We start from the raw sequence: 20,887 nt of genomic DNA, 5'->3' as shown, positions 1-20,887 counted from the left end.
AACTTTGTCTGCCTACGTCCTTAGACCAACAGGGCTACAACCTGAATCCCTGGAAAGATCATAATATATTCTTCATTTTTTGCGGTTTTTTGTAATGCACAGATGGAAACTTAAGACACTGGAGTTTAGATCCTTTCTGATTTGGAAATCTCTCATTGAAAAGTATGCATTAAAATAGACGCATATACTCAGCCCCCAGCTCAGTTGCACAATGGGAGGGGCCGCGGCGGAGGCCTGGTCCCACCCCTGGAACATTGAATCACCCAGGCGCGACCTTATTTGCATGGTCGGAGACGATTGGCTCCGACGCGTTCGGCGTCTCCGCTGCGGCTGGGGTTCTCTTCTTCGGCAAGGCGCAGGTCGGGCTCTCTCGCTTTCGCCGCTGCGCTTCCAACATGTCGGAGCCCCACGGCCTCTCCGATGAAGCAGCCTACAGCGCCTGCTCCGACCCGGATCCCAGCACCAAGGTGAGAAGGGGTCAGGCGCACAGGCAATGCACTGGGCGCGGGCGGGGTGGCTGCCCCTCTCGCTCCGCCCCGGGCTGCGGGGCAGGGGAGCTGGCCCAATGCTCACAGACCACAGAGCCCCCTCCCCTGGGACTCGTGGAGAGGCCGGTGCAATACTACGGAAGGTCGGCTGGGTGCAGACTTGTATTTACCAAGCGTGTGTGTTAGGGCAAGACCCTAGGGGACTGTCCATTATTTTTCCCCAGTAGTCGATTTGACTCCTTTCCCTCTTTCCGTGCTTTGGTGTTCAGATCACTTCACTTTGCACACTGCTTTCTGCCGGCCTTTCCTTGCATTTCTCAACCCATGGGTTGGGACACAAAAGCGGGCTGTGAGAACATATGCAAGGGGTGGTAACAAACTTTAAAAATGGATTCTCCTTTAAGGAGAAAAGCGTGGGAAACCAGGGCTTTTCCCTTGCAGGCTGGCAGAGCTCCCACTTGCCAAGGGCTGCCTGGGGCCCCCCTGCCCCACAGACCTACCCCTTGCCTCACACACTGAGGGGCTGAGGCCTGGGGGTGGGGGGCAGCTGCTTGGGAGTGATAGACGCTGGGTTGGCACTGGGTATTGATGTTTATAAATGGGTCCTGGTGCAAAAAAGGTTGAGAACCACTGGACTAGAGTGAACTCCAGTTCATAAGAGCTTTTGCTGTCTCTAGATCTGACTTAGCTAGTGCCCCTCTACCCTGCCTTCTTCCTGGCTTCAGACTTGCAGGGCTCCTATACATATGCAGGGAGTCTGCTCCAACACGCTGGAATTCCTGCGTGTTGAGTCTGCCAGAATATGGAAATTACTGTGCTCCAGCAGACTCCAGCCTTGCATGTATCAGCATCCCCGTGCTGAAAAATGGCGGTGGGGTGCTTTAAATTATAAATCATCCAACAAGCTTTAGTTCAAAGTGTCACACCGCCATTTTTTCAGTGTGGGGACGCTGACCCACATGAGGCTTGGGGCACTCTTAATTAGTACAGCCTTCCCCCCACATATAATCCCCCCCCCCCCCCCCCCCCCCCCCCTTTTGGAGCATGTCTATGACAGCTGCACCAGGCTCTAGAGCCCCAGCACCGGTTCCATGGCAGCAGTGACTGCACGCATGCCTTGGGGTGCAGGGCGGGGAAGGGGCCAGGGCAGTGTAACCCCAGCCTCTCCCCTGCCATCCGCCTGGGGACATGCATGCAGCTGCCACCAGCAGCAAGGATTGGGTCCCTTGTGACTCCCCCCATAGTGTGCCCCTGGTGTGCCAGCTCGAGGTGTAGGTCAGGGTTGGGATGTTTTTGGCACTCCAGCCAAAAAAGGTCCTAACTCCTGGAGCAGAGATTATAAAGTAGGGTTGGCAAGCCAGTCAATTAATCAGTCAGATATTGTCAATTGACTGCATATTTTTTTTGACCAGTCAAAGATTATAGCAATTTTATGGCGAGTGAATTTTTGTTTGCAGTTTTCTTGACAGTATGATTAAAAAAAAATTTTGACATGTTCTTAATGCAAAAGTTGTGCTTTTTCTGTGTATTATTTGACTGTACTGGCAATTTTTTACAATTTTTGACTGACATTTGACCAGTCAGTTGACCAAATTTTATTTGATGGGTCAAATACCCAACCCTCTTATGAAGATGATTAAAAATACTGGCCTTCCTTATGTATATCCAGCTTACCAAGAGGATGAAGGGGCAAAATCTAGGATAGTTTATCCTCCAAACAGGTCCATATGAAGCTCTACTGAGTAAAGGAATAGAAATGCATGTGACGTGGTCAAGCTCGGAGGTGCTCAACCTCTGGCCCATGGGCCAAATGTGGCCCATGGAGCCATTGCATCTGGCCTGCGGGGCTGCCCATGGGTCAAGAAATTTGACAGTGGGGGAGTGGTGGCCATTAATATAGCTACCCTCCCCTTGCCAAATTCCCACCCTCCAAGCACCATGAGCCCAAATGGAGCCAGGTCATGGCCCCTTCTCCTTCGGGGCTGGGTTGGGGCCAAGGCCATGCCCCCTCTTCTCTGGGGGTGGGCTGGGGCCAAGCTATGCTACTTTCCCCTCCTGGGCCTGAGTCAAGTTCCTCTCCCTCTTCCCCCACACTCCCTCCCTGGGGCCAGGTGAAGCCCCCTTTCTCTCTCCCCTATAGGACCAGGCTCAGGTCAGGCTGCTCCACATCAGAACCTGGATCAGAACCACCATCTGGCCTGCAACCAGGCACAGCTCATCCAGCCCTCATCTAACTTGCTTGTTTAAATGAAAATGTTAAATAATAAAAACAAACTGTGGCATATTTACCATTAGTAAGGGAAAAACAATTTATATGTAACACCAATCATTTTTCCAGTATATTATTCATTAATTATGTGAGCCCTGTTAGTGTTTTAAGGTAATAAACTATCATATTGTGTACTGTATATGACTCTCTAACTTTTGGCTCAACTAATTTTAACAGTACCCTTCTAAATTATTTCCAATAAAAAGCCAACCTCCTGTACTTTATTTGTCATCTTGTTTAATGTGCGTTCATGAATTATGGATAAATGTAAAACAAGTATAATTTTTCCATAGGACTTTCTGATGCAGCAAACCATGTTAAGAATAAAAGATCCTACTAAGTCACTGGATTTTTACACAAGAATTCTTGGAATGACGTGAGTAAAACTTAAAAGGGATAAAACGTTTTGGTTTAGATCGGTGATTCTCAGCTAGGTTGCTGCGAGATCCTTTCAAGGGTGTTGGGTGCTGCTCGGTGCTAGCACACTTCAGTGCACAAACATGATTCACGAGATAAACCCACAGATTTCAAATAGGAATCCATAGCATTAGAAGCATTCTCACCTGTTGTGGTGTTTCTGAATTTTTTTGCAACAAAATAATTACTCTACTTTTTGAAGTAAAAGAATGAGTGAAAACTAAGAGCTGGTATTTTCTGAGGGATGCCGTGAGCCAAGCAAGGGGTGCCCTGATCCCCAGTGGTTCTCAACCTTTTTTTCAGTCTGTTTTTCAAGAATCACAAACCTTGGCATTTAAAGCTAGTTACTAGGTATTTCATCATTATCTATCATGCAGGGAGATGACTTAAAATTTAAGTGGCAAACGGTGAAATTAAAACAGTTGTAAATGGAATGTTACAGTGGACAAAAAGTAAATTGTTGTAGGGCTTTTTGTTGTTAGCTATAGTAATTGCCAAAGCTGACTGATTATATGCTTGCTTGCTTTCACTTCTCTGACAAGGCAGTTAAGTAATCACATTTAAATTGTGAAATTGCAAACATTTTCTTGTCAATTTATTCTTGCTGTAATCACAGAACCCTGACTTAATTATAGAATAAAACAATAAGATGCTCTCTGAAGACTACTAAATGAATTCTGGGGTTGCTCTGTGTTTTTGTCTTCCTATATTCTGGGATGCTAAGAACTGGTAGTCAGTTGAGCCCTCTGCTTTAGAGAAAGCTATTGGGAGTTGAGTCCCTGGCAGAAACTGGTTGCATCCACTTTGTTTGAGCTACTATTCATTTCAAGAACCTTAAAGACATTAAAACAAGTTCTGGTAGATTTTAACACTTTGACATGTAAAAAGGGCTCCTCTAAAGTTGATAAAGGAAATATTTATGCATAAATGAAGGGCTTAAGATACAGTGGGCATAATTTAGAAATTAGCAGTGAATTAATATCTTTGGCTTGGATTTTGTGTAAAAAAAAAATGTGAAATGGTGTGAAATGGGTTTACAACAGAAAATGCGTAAGAGTATAAGACGTGTCATGTTGGATTAGACTACCAGTTCCATCTCCTAGTGACAGAGTGGCTACTAAAGAGAAGAAAATATATGCAGGACCTTTTCAGATTGATGTTTGCTTCTCGTCTTCCGTTACATCTTCCAGTATTCAGAAGTTTAGGAAATCATAATCTGGAGATTTTTTGTCATCCTAACTGTCATGTTTAATATCTACTGCTGGACCTATCCTGAATTAATTTGTCCAATCCCCTTTTGAATCTAATTGATCCACCTGTACTGCATCCTGTGGCAATGAGTTCCACAAGTTATTTGCACACCGTGTGGAAAAAGAACTTCAGGTTTGTTTTAAACCTGCTTCCTAGTGATTTAGTAGTTTATGTGGGATAAGAAATTGGATTGATTGAAATGAGCAGGCACATTCAGTTAGCTGTTCCTGCATTGCTTTCTGTGTTGTATGAAAGTAAGATATTAAAGTATATTTGATGCTGGAGTGAGATGAAATTGAAGATAGTGTCTGAAGACAAGCTCTGATTTATAAAATGTCATTAACTTCAGAAAATACAATATTAGATTGGCCTTCTGTATTTTCTTGCATACAATGCGGACCATTTTTTATCAAAAGCCAGCTGTTGGAAATTGGAATGGAAATATGGTAACAATAGTTTCTGAGCTTAAGCTTTTGCTAGGTAAAAGCAAAAGTAGTTGGAATTGCCGTTGTTCTGCTCCCTATGGATCAGGCACTGCTCCCAAACTGCTGCTACTCAGTTACTTACTACAAGGAAAGATCTTTTTTTCTTTCATTCTGCCTTTCGGAAACAAGGTACATGTCTTATTCCAGGGCATGTTGTACATGAGAAAATACAGTATTCTCTTTAATGCAGTTTTGTGCATCCAATAATAACTAATATCAAATACAACTGAGGAAAGTATACAGATTCCTGCAGCTGTTAGTAAAGAAATAAAAATTAGATTAGATTATGGGCAGGTTTTACTAACTACAGGTAGTTAGTAATTTTCTTATGCTATGATCCATAAAGGTTTTATATCCCTTTCATACTTTTGTCTAGCTACTGAAAATGTGAAATTTCTAATTCATCTAAATCCACGATTCTATTTTTAGTACTATAAATGCTATTATCAATGATATCTTATGGCTGTAAGTTCCATAGGTTAGTTTTAGTTTGAAAATAAATTCTTTTATCAGTCTTTACTGAGAATCTTGAGAGGTAAACTTAGGGGGACACATGCACAGGGCATTGAAATGTGTGCAGAGGGCATTGAATACCAGACATAGACTACAGGTTGTCTACTGGTGTTTATACAGTTGCTAATTTTAAGGTGTTCTTAACTTGGTTTTAACATGCTAATTGATTCTTCTCATGTGGTTTGTGGGATGCCATGTGCTGTCAAAAAATATTTGTATGCCATACTTCAAAACTCAGCCATTTCTAAGGTATGAGTGAGAAGAATAAATAAAGGTGCAGCAGTAACTGTAGAAGGGTTCTTGGGGAGAAGCATTTAATTTTTGTTTAACTTAACTATAGTTTAGTTGCTTCTCTTAAAAACTCATCAGTAATGATTTCTGTCATGTTATTTCTTTCTAGATTGCTTCAGAAATTTGACTTTCCTACAATGAAGTTCTCGCTTTATTTCCTGGCATATGAGGATAAAAATGACATCCCAAAAGATAAAACAGAGAAGACAGCTTGGACCTTCTCTAGGAAGGCTACACTTGAATTGACACAGTGAGTATTCACATATATATTTTGCCACTCGCCTCTGCTTACTTTTAATTGTCTTTAGTTGCAGCTATGTGTACTCAGCTTTGCATTGTGTTATCTATAGGATTTTTGTCTTGCTTTTGATTAGGGGCTGCGTAGTAGTATAGAATTACTTTATTTTCTTGCATATCTCGCATACCTTTGCGAGAAATTGGGTTGCGTCTGTTAAGCAAGGAAGCCACTTGTTTCACTGGACAAGAAGCACTCCTGAAGACACTGTGCATGGCATGCAGCTATCAAGATGGATGCTGCTTGTCCGCCCTTTCCTAATCTTTAAGAACAAGGCAAGTGATGAATACTTTCTGACTGAATAAAAAATAGTATATAAGCGTGAATGAAAACTTACCAATTTCCTAGATTTTTTTTGTTTTTTCTTAGAGTGCACTTGCTCTCTTAATATCAGTCTGTCAGTTTAGCATGTAATATTACCAATATACAAGAAAAATTTACTTTGACACACATTTCAGGTTATAACATAACATGACTATAACAGTTCTGTGAACTACCGTGTATGTTTGACTTGAAAATAAAACCTATCCAAAATGTGCTGACAAAGTTGAGTGTTACGCTAAATAAGAAAGATGCAAAGACCCATAATAGTCCACTGCCCTAATTTAGTTCAGGTACCATTTCCCTCTCCCCTCATGTTCTGTGGAGTATGGTAGATGGCTGACCCATTCAGTACACCATAACCCTAACATATGTGAAGAAGGACCCTTAGTCCAGTACTAGAAGTGCATTGTGAACACTAATAAGGCGGGACCTACCCAAACGCGGGTAGCAGAGGGGTGATTTCATGGGCTGATTGCAGCACTGGCCACCACTTTTGTGGGAATATCATGGCAGGGGCCCCCTCACACCTCTGCTTGAGGTGCCCCAGCAGTCCCTCCCCTTGCTGCAGATTGACAGATGGCCTGAAACCACTGCATAATTACCCTGATTAAGCCTGTGGGAAGCATTAATTGACCCATTATTAAGCAATCTAAACTTTCAATTAAACTCTAAACTGAAATGTCTTATGAAATTAAAGCTATACGCGCTGAATTGTAACTAATACCATTGTAATACTTTGTTAACGATGTTGTAAAAAGGAGTTTAGCAATACTCGGTGCTAACCATGAGACAGGAGGTCTAGCTGTTAAATGCTAGCATGCAGCATCCACCAGCAGTTGCTGTTGACATCCTCTGTCTCTGCAGGATTAACACATGTCTGAGATCACACTCTCACCGTTCACTGAATTGGTTGGAATGGTGAGGCAGTATTTTGCCAGGGCATACAGATGTGGAAACCAGTCACAAATAGAGTCCCAAAACAGAGGCACAGGCATCTGGCACTCTTTGACAAAGTTAATGCAAACAGTACGTTCCTTGTCACATTCTTTTTCCCCATCCAAGGATTGATTTCAGTAGCTGAGAGTCACAACACAGAACAGGCATCTGACTGGGGTCCAAAACGCAAACAGCAGTAAAAAAAGAGGAGACAGCTGGTTGTCAGAATTGTGGTGGCAGTGATGGGTCGTACCTGTAGTGCTTGTTCAGCTTCACAGTTATTCCCTGGAACAGGTCCCTTATCCACTGGCTTTTACAATGACAGCTTGACAATTCTTGTGATGCCTTATTTTTGATCCATCTTACAAATCCATCAGCTTATTGTATGCATGGTGGATCAAAGCCTGTCAGGTTTCAAAACACATCAGGAGTTGCATGAACCAGATGGCATTACTGTCACAAACTTCACTTGATCTTGAATGTGTCCCTGTTCCAAGAGATCGCATAGCTTAAGCATGCACTGTATGCCAGGTTTTGATTTCCAGCTCCTCTCACACAAATTGCTGGTAGTACTGCATATGCTTGGTATAGTAGTAGACCGTGTTGAACCATAAATTCCACCTTGTGAGCGCAGGCTCTGGTGACAGCGGCAGAGTCACATGTGGGTCCTCACTTTAACTGGTGAGGGACTCCCTGTACTGGAGTTTACAGCCTGGATGGTACTTGAAGGAGGACACCAGGCTGTCAGTAGGGAACTGTGTGCACCATATGTCACTTACTAAAGACAGAATATGCACATTGCAGGTGACATGAACTGCCTTGGGCATCATTCCATGGGGTACATCAGAGAGAGCCTTACACATATGCATGGCATTGTCAGACAGAAATGCTGAGATCTTGTTAAATTCTAAGTTGTAGTTGACAGCTGCCTTCACTACAGTCTAAGCCATGGTAGAAAAATTGACAGATATGAGGTGGACTGGCTCTGTTTGAAAAATAGGCAGGTCTTGGTCTGTCCAGCTCCCAGGTCTGAATAAAATGTGCAGCCCATAGTTATCTTGAGGGTCAGTGGCTTCATCAGCCACAATGGAGAAGGATTCATATTCTGCCAATACAGACTGTAGACATTTGAAGTAATCACTGTAGGGAGATGGTCTTGGCGAAACTTGTTTGCACACAGAAAACTGCCAGCATTTGGCATATTTTGGTTTGGGTAGTCCCTTAACTTGGGGTGATCAAATTTCTCTGGATGTTCACTGCTGTGAAAGCCTCCACAAGGGAAAATGCCGCTGCTTGCCTTGCCAAACTGCTTTCTGTGGTTCTTTAAAAGAGCAAGGACACAGTCACTTGTTTCTTGCCTTTACCTTCAGCCTCTGCAGTGGCCTTTTGCTTCATGTACACTTTGGACTCTAAATGTCAATCTGTAGTGGTTTTCCTTGATATATCCAGGGACATGCTGTAGGTGGTACAGAACAGTCTGCCTCTGTGTGCAAGGTACCTACAGGATATTGCTTTACGTGGTCCAGAGCTGAAATGTATTCTTCTTGTTATTCATCCCGCTTAGTCCACCTCCAGCTGCAGTATACTGCAGCAGCATGTCTTTGGCTGTTTAAAACATAGCTCCAAAACCCTGCTGCTTTCCTGACTGGTCCCAGACTGGTGACTGCTGAGCCTGTTACAGGCTCAGCCTCACTTACTGCTTCTCACTCCCCTCTTTCCTGCCTCCCCCCCGCGCCAACCTATGCTCCAAGAGTGCAGGGTTTCCACCCTTTTCTCTGCTTGATGGTTCATGTTTTTTTCCCCTTTTATTTGCAGTGAGCCTGCCAAAATTGTGGCATCCACTTTTTTCACAGAAAATACCTTATTTTGCGTTTTCCACAAAAAATGTGAAATTGCGATTTTTGGGTCCCTACTAATAGGGAAGAAAAGACTAGCCAGTGATACAGACACAGCAGTGATAGGCAGCAACTTGAATAGTCTGCATGCTTTCCAGCATAGGGAACAAACCTTCAGATTCCTTGAACTTGTACTGCCAACCTCTGTTACAAACTACATGCTTGTGCACAGACTTGCTTTTGCGATTAAAATGACTTTGGAATGGTGGCTAAGGTTGCTGTATGGGCAGTAACCTAAATCTGAATAGTGGATGGTAGATAAGGCAAGGGAATTCATTGTCTTTATTGAATTCCCAACGTAGACTAGGGTGCATCTAATAAAAAATTAATTTGGGTTATACAGTAATCGGAGATTATTGGGAGTTCAGTGTCATTGAACTAGTCAAAAAAAATGAGAGAGAACAGTAAACTGATCATAAAACATTTTTCAGCTTCTTTGTTTAGTGAGCCACAAAATTTACACATGAAATAACTGAATATATATATCCTATTTTTCAATCTTGTTTCCATTTTTACTCCCTTGTGTTTGAATTAACTGGTTCCTGCACCAAAAATTAAAAACACCTTGCTCTCAACATGTTTTTGGAGAGCTTAATGTGATAAGGCCATAATTCAATTCATTGTTAGTATTCCTGTGTGAGTTGTCTATATGCTGAATAGCTTCTGAAAAGCTTATCTTAACCCTTTAAACTTACTTGTATTAAATTATTTTAATGTTTAATGTAATTATTTAGGTACCTACTGTAGAAATGTGAACCCTTTATTGGAACAATTGTATTAGGCTGCAATCCTATTGCTTATTTAAAAAGCAGTTTGAGATGAGTATTTCTTTATCTTGTAAATGAGGCAAAAGAGTAAACTCAAAATATTGCAATATAGAAATGAAATGTTACATTTTTCTGCAAACCAGGTTCCAGTTTTAAACAGCTGGAGGATTTTGTGTGAGATGCCCAAGTCATTCTTATGCACAGCAGCTGGGTGCTGTAACTTGGGAGAATGTTCTAATGGGCATTTTGTTCTGAATTGGGAAATTTGGAGCTCTGTAGGTACATTATTTAGAGTGCATTTAGAATGTATTTTTTGCTCTGAGGAATTCCACATCATTCTGAATGTTCTTTGATTTCTTCTCAGAATTTTTGATAACTAGTAGGCAGCTCAATATTTTTTGTCATGCATTTTCCCCTTTCTTTGCAGTAATTGGGGCACTGAAAATGATGAGAGTCAGGCTTACCATAATGGCAACTCAGACCCTCGAGGATTTGGTATGTTTTCTAGAAACTACAGGGCATTACAGCAATGTTTCTTTTTTTCAGTCTTTGATACAGAACCATCAGTATCTCATAGGTCCTTAGAAAATGTCTATATAAAAGTAAATGGTACAATTATGCTGGAATTCTCTTACAAGATTATTCTGGGACACTATATACAATGAAATGCAAATTCTATATATGGATGTACTGGCTGAGCCTTATAGGTTAGTTTGAAGAAAAACATAGTAGTTTGCAGATGTGAAAGAACTTTGAACATAGAATGTTTCCTGTATGCAATATCTTGATTGCTTAGGAAATACATTGTGGGTATATAGTGTCCCAGAATAATGAGCTATGTTTCTGAATAGTACTGTGTACAAATTTGGTTTGCTTGCTATTAGAGTCAGTGTTTCCTGAAAAATAAATTTGAATGACATCTAATACTAATATTATTTGGTTGTTCCCAATGTTGATACCAAGTTAAGGGTCTGTAACTTGAAACCTGATTAAAATACAATGAGTAAAAAGCAAAACATATCATATATTTTTTTTAAACAGGAAGTGACTTTCTATTCATATGTATACATGACTAGAATTTAGCCTTGGGCTAAAGGAGAAGGTGTAGAGGAATTCTGTGACTTGATATTCTGAGTGTTTGAAAGGTCACTAACTAGTGTGGCTTATCAAATATAGGTTTCAAACCAGGCCTATCCAGTTTAACATTTAGTGTTTCTGAACTGATTCCTAAATGTGGGAACAAGTGATTACTATGCTTTGCTTACTGCTAAGCTAGCCTTTATAAACATAGCATTATTGTTAAAATCCTTCCTCTGCTGAATTGAGTAACTACAGAAAAATTCTTCCCCATATCTTTTTTTTTTTTTTTTTTATGAATACTTTCATTTGGCCTGTGAGTCTTGTTTTTTTTCTTCTTCTACTTTAGTGACACAGTTCTGCATTATAGAATTAGAGTATTCTGTAACATTTGACTTTTTTCAGTCCTTATCAAATGGCTGGCTCTTTTGCAAGGGGAGGGAAGGGTTGGGGGTGGGGAGGCTAGAAGTAAAAATATCCAAAGAAAAATGATATAACCCTAAATGCATTGTTTCCAAAAACTTAGAACACGCTTTCTTTGAAAAAACTATATATTCAGATATCTCATTTAAAATATAGCTTGGAAATCTTTTGCATATAGTAAGGTGCTCAGTACATTGTTGACTACTCTGTAAACAATCTGTGTATACTGTACTCGCATATTTGCTGTGTAACCTGCTTGTTGTTGCACAGGTCACATTGGAATTGCTGTCCCTGATGTAAATGCAGCTTGTAAGAGGTTTGAAGAGTTGGGAGTGAAATTTGTGAAGAAACCAGATGATGGTAAACCTTCATCAAAATCATGTTTATCCTTTTGATGCGCCATGTTTGTTTCCTTGTTCTACTAGACTGTGAATTAAACTTTCTTTTGTGTATTTTTAAGGAGGCAGGCTGAATGGTGCAGATATTTAGTAGGGTCTGTTACTAGTTGGCTTGTGCTAGAGTCTATCCGTTTTGTTCTCTTTTATACAATAGGAAGAATCTAGTTTGTCTGACAGTTACAGTTGCAGATCTGATCAGCTGTCTGTATACTTGCTGTAGAAATTACCTTTGTTTGCACTTCGGGCTGCTATTTATGCTTTTTGTTGCTATCTCAGTTGACTACATATATAATTGCTTCTATTTCTCAAGAGTTTTATGAGACAGTTATCTGTATTAGTCTCAAGCCAGGCAGAATGTAGGGCAGGGTGGCACCTTGAAACATAACTAGTTCAGAGAAGTGTGAGCTTTCGCTGGCAGCAGCATTTGAGGAAATAGACTTCATAGAATGTTGTATACCTGAATCAAAGGATTGAGAAGCATGGTGGCAATGGTTAAGCATAGTTAAAATCCACAGACTTGAGTTTGAGCCCTGCGCCAGACTTGCACCAAAGGCTGCTCCAAGATGACCCAGCTAAATAGGTACATTTGGACTTTGCAGTCAAAGGACCCAGACATGATGCTAACCATAATGCTGCCTTGCATAGTGTTGCTATAAAAACTGATATACATTAACCTGATGATGAACACTACTGGGCCACCTTGTTTTGCGAAGAGTTGGGATCTTTTAAATTATGGGATTGCTGCCAGTGTACCTTGTGGGCCAAATTCACTTTTAGCTTCTACATTTGCCTTGTTTTATCATCCAAGAAATATAGTTTTCAAGACCAGAAATACTCCAAAAATGGGGAAAATCCTGCTACTTGTCTGAGTTTCCCTGGCTCTAGCGCACACCCCCACTCCCATTCTGTGTATGCCAAACCTGGGCCATGCGAAACTGCCCAGAGAGCATCTTCTACTGCCACTCTTTGATGTGCTTGATAGCAGGAGAAGGGTGGCATCACTGGCTCATTTCTAGGTTTGGCTCATGTGGGATGTGCTTTCAGGAATGCTGTGGAAGTGGTATATGCATGTCCTCAGTTCTCATATGATTACAGAAATATCAAAGGGGGCTATAATCTGAGTTAACTAAAGGTGTGCATTTAAATCAGATTTATTAAAATTTGTGGACCTTCTTTTTTGGATTAAAATTGTAATTGGAAGTTAATTTAAATAAATCCTAAGTAAATAAAGGCAGAAGGAAGAGCAGGTGGCACCTTACAAACATAAGCTTAGATAGGTGACAGCCTTCTTTGTCAGGTACTATGAATGGACTTGCAGTGAACAGGGGTTCTAAATAAAAAGGAATAAAGTGATTTTTAAATACAAAAGATAGGGGGAGAGCACTGCTGAGAGAGTCCTTATCTGCAAACTTATGCTTTTCTGAATGAGTTAGTCTCTAAGGGCACACATACGCATGCAGAGAGGCTACTCTTAAGTGCTGTAATTACAGCGCATTGGAGCAAACTCTATTAATAAAGTCTGCTAGAGTGTGGTAATTACACATGATGCTGGAGTCTGCTGGAGCACAGTATCAGCATCCCTGTGCTGAGAAATGGTGGTGGGGGCACTTTAACTAAAGCTTGTTTGAGCTTTAGTTAAAGCCCCCTGCTGCCATTTTTCAGTGCAGGGACCCTGATGCACATGATGATCTGGGGACTTCAATTACAGCAGCTCTGAGACCTGCTGTAATTAAAGTGCCCTCCCCGACTCCTGGAGCATGTCTATAAAAGCCCTACGGTTTCACCCTGCCCTGCCTTCTGCTTGACTTCAAGCTAACACAACTATCTCTCTAAGTAAATAAAGCTAAACCTAATTAAGGCCACTAATTTTGAATGAGTGACTACACAGAAGTTTTATGTCTTCACCTAATCTAATTTAAAAAATCATTTGAATTAATTTCCCTGAGCACTGCTGTATAGACAATTTCTGTTTGACATTTTATTTGAATTGCTTTCCTCTTTTTTGTCATGCCAGAGGGAGAGAAAACATTGAGACACATCTGTGTAGTTTTCTTATTTATGAATCTTGATCTCTAAAGGTTTTTTAAGATTATTTTTTGGTATATCTGAAATTTTTTTTTTTTTTTTAATTTTAGGTAAAATGAAAGGACTTGCATTTGTACAGGATCCCGATGGCTACTGGATTGAAATTTTGAACCCTAACTACATGGTGACCCTCACCTAGGCTTGGAGGAACATACTGAACAAAATTTGACCTGTGTTTTCAACTTCCCAGTGAACGCTTATAACAGTGTACTGTAATAAGATTTATGTTTCATTGGGAAGAATTAATTGTGCCCACAGGTTTATTCTTTTGCAATCCTGTTAGAGACTTTTTCTGCTTGAGTTTCCTTTTCCTACTTGATCTTGTTTTGTTTTTTTTTGTGATGCCCATGCATTTTGCTTCTAACTGGGAAAGCACAATTCCAGCTGTTCTGGAAGTGCCCATACATTCTTCCCTTCAAGGTTAATTGAGGCAAGCTGTATTCATCAGCCAAAATTTCAAGAATATTTAAATCCAGCCTGAGACCTTTTATTATTGTATTGGGATATTCAGCAAAGAAATCACTGCTTTTTAATATTATTTAAATCCACCGCCAGGAGTAACAACTTGATTGTTTAATGTGATAAAGGGGAGAAAATATCTGAAATTAGTAGTTTGAGAAACTAGAAATAGAAATTTGAAGTCTTTGGGCCCTATTTCACTTTTATTGAAATTACTAGAAAATTCCATTTGACTTCAGGATGAGGAGGACTTGCACTTTCCTATTTGTAATTGTCATGGTTAACGGTAGACTTTCAGGAGCAACTTGTAGATATGCAAGTTATCTAAGCCTAGAAACTTAGCAGCAGTGCCATTTTTAGTGCAGTATGGAAAATTCATTTTGCATACTTTTGAGTGCTGTGGCTGCTGACTGCAGATAGATATAGAAGCTTCTATGACCCTCAGCTCAAAAGGTCCCAGTTATCTATTCATTAGCTGAGTATTGCAAAGAGCACATACCTCCTAATCTGTTACTGGTTGGGAAGCTGGAGCTTTGTTTTTAAACAGCACACTTAAAATTTATCCAGGTACAGTTGGGCATAGAGGGGTCTAACTAACTGAAACCCTAGTAGTGTCTAAACCACCTGCTGTTATAATCCACTCTTAATCTGCCTCTTAAAATGTAAAAAGTAATAGTTGCAACTTCATTGTAGTTGTAAATAACAAAAAACATTTCAGGTTTGCAAATCTTACAGAAGAGGGTTTGGGTTTAAACAGTAATTTTAGAGTATATAGGGCACAACATAGGTTATGAAATACTTTAAACCAAACAAATGAACAAGACTGCTTTGATAGTTGGTGCATTTCAGGAAACACTTTCTAGGTCCCACTGATTGAACAACCCTGAGTAATGTGACTGGTAAACTGGGTAGCAGTGTAGTATCAAAAAATATTTCTATCTAAATAAAGCATCTGTGAAATCTTCGAAGTCTTTCTTTGCAGCTCTTTGACACAGCATTTCACACACAGTGAAACTTACCAAACTGAAAAGTTTTCTTCTACTCAACAACAACAAATAGTGGAATAATTTAAAGGTCTAGAATCTCAGTTAAGAGGGCAGAGAAGTCTCTGCAAATGAGAGGTTGTCGGCTACTTACAAATTACAGTAACTCAAAAATTACATAGTCATAACTAGAAACCTACTGAAATTGAGGAGGCTGGTGGACAATTTTGCAGGCAGATCACGAGGCCGACTGCCATTTTTGCCGATTTATCGTGGTGGGACCCCACTTCGCTTCTGGCCAAGTGGCCCAGTAGCCTCACTGTTGATGTGGTTGAGAGGGCCACCTGCCCCTTGCCGCTGATTGGCGGAGAGAGATGGGGTTGCATGATAGGCAGCCCTCACAGCCAATCACCAGCAAGGGGTGGGGGTAGCCACTATCTTGGCTGCTCCCCATCTTACTGGCAGCTCCCCCTGCATGGCCAGTGTGCTGTGTGGCTGGACCTCATCAGCCATAAGGACTGCTGACCCCCATTTTATTTTTAGTAAGGTGTTTCTTGTTTGTTTGGGGTTGGGGTTTTTTTGCAGATTTCGCTGACAATGCCTGACTTTGTGATTTCACCAAAAGTATGAATTGAGTAGGTCCTTAGTCATAACACCTCTCAATAGCAACTCCTGCTGTAATACTTCTCATGGGCCATATAAGTGAAAGTAGATTTGGGGAGGCAAGTAAAGTTGCTTTGATTTTGATTTTTCTGTTCAGATTCACAGATGCAGAAAACCAGTCCAAGGATCAGCAGGGGGAGAGGAAAGAATTCACACCTGTAATAATAGTTACAAAAATTAATTAAAGTTAACGTTTTAATCTTTTATACTAGGAAACAATAAAACAAGATTATTGGTAGCTAACAGTTAAACAAACCACCTAGATGAACCCTGATAGCTGCAAAAAGAGCATTCAGAGGAAATGAGAATTTTCTGAAGAACCTTCAACCGGCATAGTTTAGTTGTATGCTTACTTTGACAGAAAACAAAAGCCCAATGTTTTGGCAGGCCTTTATGTTTGGCAGGACAGTTTTGTTGTCCCTTTCCATTCTGAATCCTTTATTTTTATGATGCACAATATTTTTGCTATTTTTCAGTAACAAAAGCTCCTGGATCAAAAAACTTAATATTATTTTAGGAAGTGACATGATTATTACAGCTGGGGGAATACAGAGAGAAGGTATAACACAAGAAAAGGAGGGATTGAGACTCCTCAGAGCTTCAAGTCTTTCTTTTTCTGTTTTGTGAACAGGATTATGGTGGTTTAAGTTGGAAAAATACAGTTTAGGTTGGCCCTAAATCCTATTCCCAACAAAACTATCATAGTCTGATCACTCCAGCTGGTTTTGCACACACTTGTGTCCCTGTAATAGTGCTGCTATACTGAGAGCACCGCCCAGTTCCTACTAAACTAGTCTGTCGAAAGTGACAATGGGGGCTGGTTCTTTACAAAAATCCTTTTTAAATTAGCTGAAACGGGCATTTTTTTTGTCCTGACATTTCCAAGATTTTAATGCTTGCATTGGTATATAAAGACCAATAGTTGTGTCAGTGGTGTGTGGAAATGTCTAGAGGGAACTAACTAACTCTCTGCTAATAAAAGGAAATCAGGGTTGTGAGTAAAACCTTCCATCAAAACACAAAATTGTTAATGTCTCAACATTAGATGCTTCTGAGCATAGTTCTCATTGTATGTGTACTGTTCTCAGGTAACGTTTCATCAAAACTGGCAGCACTAAAGATAAAAGCAGAGTTGCATGACTGGATATGCTATTGAGTAATTGTATAGGAGACCTATAATTAAATAACTGAATAATATAACAAATGGGGTGAGATGCTTCCATGAGGCATTGAATGAGCAGGGGTAGTAGATAAGCAAACTTGGTGGTTGTTCATTTCACTTGTAGTCTCTGTCCTTTCTGTGCAAATGTTTGACACAACGTTCTGTGGTCCGTACTTTTGAATGACTGATATTCATGTAAATGGAAATATAACTAAAGGGATGGTTGAGGAAATGACTGCTGGCAGCATCAGACTATTAAATAATTTCTGCAGGGAGGCAGAGAGCCTGTCATCTCCATTTTATGGAAAGATACAAAGTCTTTAATTTGGCCCAGATCCTAGTGTTACTGTAGAGAAAGTGGGAGATTGCTCATTTGAATTTTGAGGGGAAAGTTATTAAAATGGAAGTGATGACAAACTACCAAAAGCCAATAAAAGCTACACTCATTGTGGTTTTGAGCTAATTATAAAAATGTATTATTAATTTATATATATTTTAGCATTTAACACCTTGAGAACAGTTCATAAATTAAGCAGTTTATTTGTGATAATAGTAAAAAATAAATACTTTCCACTCCTCTCTTTTTCTAGCCAGCAGTATAGATTTCTTAAAAACAGAAAATAAAGTGATTTACTACTAACATTTTTTTTATGAAAAATTCAATCCATTGATGCTTACTTTTACACCTATTTTTCCCCTTTTCTGAGTAGATATTAATCTTGCATAATTTTCTAGAAGAATGCATTGAATTAAATATGTGAAGCATGCCTTGCATTCTAAAGCTTGTTTAACTTTATACCAGCTATGCAGTTAGTCCAATAAAACATATCACCCACAAAAATCCTTGCCTCTTGAATTAAATGCATCATTTACACAGCCTTTCTACTTTAAGAAGATAGATTTTTAATTTTTATCTGTTGCCCACATGCTTCAAAAGAGCTAAGTGTGAGGCACCAGTCTGATTATAGCTATGAAGAGATGATGTATTCAGGTTGTGTTCCATGTTCCTTGTTCCCAGGTTCTCTGAAATGTACTATGGAGGTTGGGCTGCTTTTAATCCCAGTCTTAAAAATTGCTTAAATAGTATGAGCACCATTGGCATATACAATAGTCAGAGCTCAGCTGTTTCTGATCTTTGTCTCCGCTGGTAGTTAGACACCTATCCAGGACCATATTTATGCCCATATCACCTGTTTGCCCAAACTGTTATCTCTCAAACTGCTCAATTTAGGGGTGAATAAACACGTCATGTTCAACAAGCCTCTACATGTGACCATTTGGCAGCGTAGCCCTCTCCTACAGTATATGAATGCAAGAAGTAATGTCATTAGGATCCTACAATTCCCTGTTTTATGCCACTCTTCCTCTGCCTTCTACTCTGGATCTGGTTTGTGCTATGTCATCCTCTATTGCAGTTCAATGAGTGGTTTGTTTTATTGTTTTTGCTTCGTGGCCTTTTTCAAAGTGATTAGCAAAGCGCTGTGTAATGCCTACTCTGCTGTTAACAATATGACCTGATGAGATGTTAGGTGGTCAGATCAACACCCCACCACAGTGAGGGAGGAGTGCGGCAGGGGTGTTGGGGTAGATGCTGCCCAGCTGGGTGGGGTGGGCATGGGACGGAGCTGTGGCTCATCTGAGGGGTGGCGGGGAGGTCAGCTCCCACCACTGTGCGCCCCCTGGGGGGGGTGCCCCCAGATCTGCGTGGGGAGGGGCACAGGCTGCAACTGAGCTGGAGCTAGGGCTGCACAGGACTCTTCTTGGCAGGGGCTGGGCTTGGGGTGTGGCGGCGGCACTGGGAGAGGGGTTATGGGGGTCCTGCAGCCACCCCAAATTTTGCCATAGCCCAGTCCCAGCACCACTGCAGCCCGCCCCAAGCCCAGCCCTTGCCTCCACCCATGTGTCAGGAAGAGCCGGGGTTCAGTAAGGCACATGGTGGCAGTGCTGGGACCAGGCTATGGTGAAACTTGGGGTGGCTGCAGCCCCCCATTGCCCCCTCCCAGCACTGCCACTATGCACCCTGAGCCCAGCCCCTGCTGAGAAGAGCCTAGTGCAGCCCTGGCTTCAGCCCACAGCTGCAGCCTGCCCCCGTCCGTGCAGATCTGGGGGGCACACTCCTCCCCATGCTCTCCTGGGGTGTGTGCAGTGGTGGGAGGTGCCCCCTGGACGAGCAGCAGCTCCATCCCACTCCCACCCTGCCTGCTAGGAAGCATCTGCCACTGCTTCACTCCCTCCCTCATAGCAGGGGGCATTGATCTGCCCCCCACCCCCCTTTCACCACAAGGGACTCATCAGCTGCACGCAGCTCTCCAAGCTGCCGGGCTGTGGCGTCACTGCCCGCATGCTGCGCTGCGGTTCTGCGCATGCATGGGCGTTTATCAGCCGCATGGGGCCAATTTCCGATACAGCCAATTTTCTTTATACCAGTGCCAATCTGATATCGGACCAACGTATCAGTGCAGCTCTAGTGAGAACTGCAGCCTCCTGAACCCTTTCCACCAACTCCACCTTCCCCCTTTCTTTTGAAGCAAGTTTTGGTGTAAGGAGTAATTTCTTGACTGGTGGCCAATTTGTGCAGAGTTGGGGAGCTTCCTCAGAGTGCAGTCAGATTTAATTTAAGATGTAATTGGATTTAATTTAATCATAAGCCTATATATAGGTTTATGATTTGTTTTTTCTGTCTCCTCATGGTCAGCAACAGGACAGGACAGGGAAAACAATTCTAGCCCACTAGTGAAATTGCATCTGCAATTTAAGCGTTACATGGTTGCACGTTTTTTCACTTAAAAAAGATCCAAATGGTATTTTCAACTCCTTTTTTACCAGCCACACAAGCAAAGCGCAATGAGTGATTTCCCCTAGCAGTGTAGCAACGTGGCCCAGTTGCCGCTGCCATCGCAATCATGTGGCTGCAGCAAAAGCCATATTTTTTTTTTGCTCCACGCCGTCATTGGCGCCTGTCACTCTACTCTAGTTACGCCCGTGCTTTCTGCACAAGGACATATTTTGTAGCCTGAGTAATTTTCACCGAAGGCCGACATGCAGAGTTGTTAACATTTGCTCTGTCCTGTCCTAGTTTGCCTGGGTTGAAAGCTGCCCCGGAGGGAGCTGTTTCTTGGCAGAGTTCCCACTGACCAGTCAGTGCCTGGAGACAAATCAACAAAACCCCCGTGGCAGAGTCCAAGCCCTGGTTCTTGCCCCATCACGCAGGGCAGGGCAGGGCAGCCTGTGGCGTGTCAGTGTGTGCCTCGGAGCCTCAGGAGAGGAGGGGTGCTGGGGGGGGGGGGAGAAAGCTAGAGAGAGAGACCCCTGAGATCAAGGAGATGGAAGGCAGGGCAGGGAGCAGATAGTAGAGCAGCAGATCAGGACTGAGCACAGGCAGGAAGCAAGGCAATAGATTGGGGAGGAGAAAGCAGAGCAGCCGATCAGGCAGGGAGCTGGAAGCAGAGCGACAACGGCAACGGGGCAGGGAGGGAGGCGAAAGAGCAGCAGCTCGAGACTGAGCGCCGGGCAGAAAGCCGAGCAGCAGACGAGGGAGGGAGCAGAAAGCCGAGCACCAGGCCAGGCAGGGAGCGCGGGGCAGCACGAGGCCCGCCCTCTGGGCGTTGCTACAAACGTCAGCACGTGGGGGGCGCGGCTGTCGTTGCTACGTGGCGTCAACACGCACGGTGACGTAGCGGGCGGTGGCACACGGGGTGGGCGGGGA

The 20,887-nt window shown here is 42.1% G+C and overlaps 2 protein-coding genes across 2 annotated transcripts in view; one reads left to right on the top strand and one right to left on the bottom strand.

The window, feature by feature from the left end:
- Positions 1-413, bottom strand: part of DNAH8 (dynein axonemal heavy chain 8) — a 340,250-nt gene extending 339,837 nt beyond the window's left edge. The window contains exon 1 of the mRNA XM_025197818.1: positions 275-413. The gene's annotated coding sequence lies outside the window, so the exon portion shown is untranslated. The remainder of the gene's footprint in view (positions 1-274) is intronic.
- GLO1 (glyoxalase I) lies at positions 300-18,022 on the top strand. Its single transcript, XM_006018583.3, has 6 exons — positions 300-467; positions 3,051-3,133; positions 5,824-5,964; positions 10,359-10,426; positions 11,702-11,791; positions 13,965-18,022. The coding sequence occupies exons 1-6, from the start codon at positions 396-398 to the stop codon at positions 14,051-14,053; spliced, it is 543 nt and encodes a 180-aa protein (XP_006018645.1). The 5' UTR covers positions 300-395; the 3' UTR covers positions 14,054-18,022.
- The last annotated feature ends 2,865 nt before the right edge of the window (positions 18,023-20,887 follow it).

This window comes from Alligator sinensis, unplaced genomic scaffold, assembly GCF_000455745.1.
Source record: "Alligator sinensis unplaced genomic scaffold, ASM45574v1 scaffold198_1, whole genome shotgun sequence".
NCBI classification, from domain to species: domain Eukaryota; kingdom Metazoa; phylum Chordata; order Crocodylia; family Alligatoridae; genus Alligator; species Alligator sinensis.
Note: the sequence above shows the minus strand (reverse complement) of the source record. Positions and strands in the feature narration are given on the sequence as shown.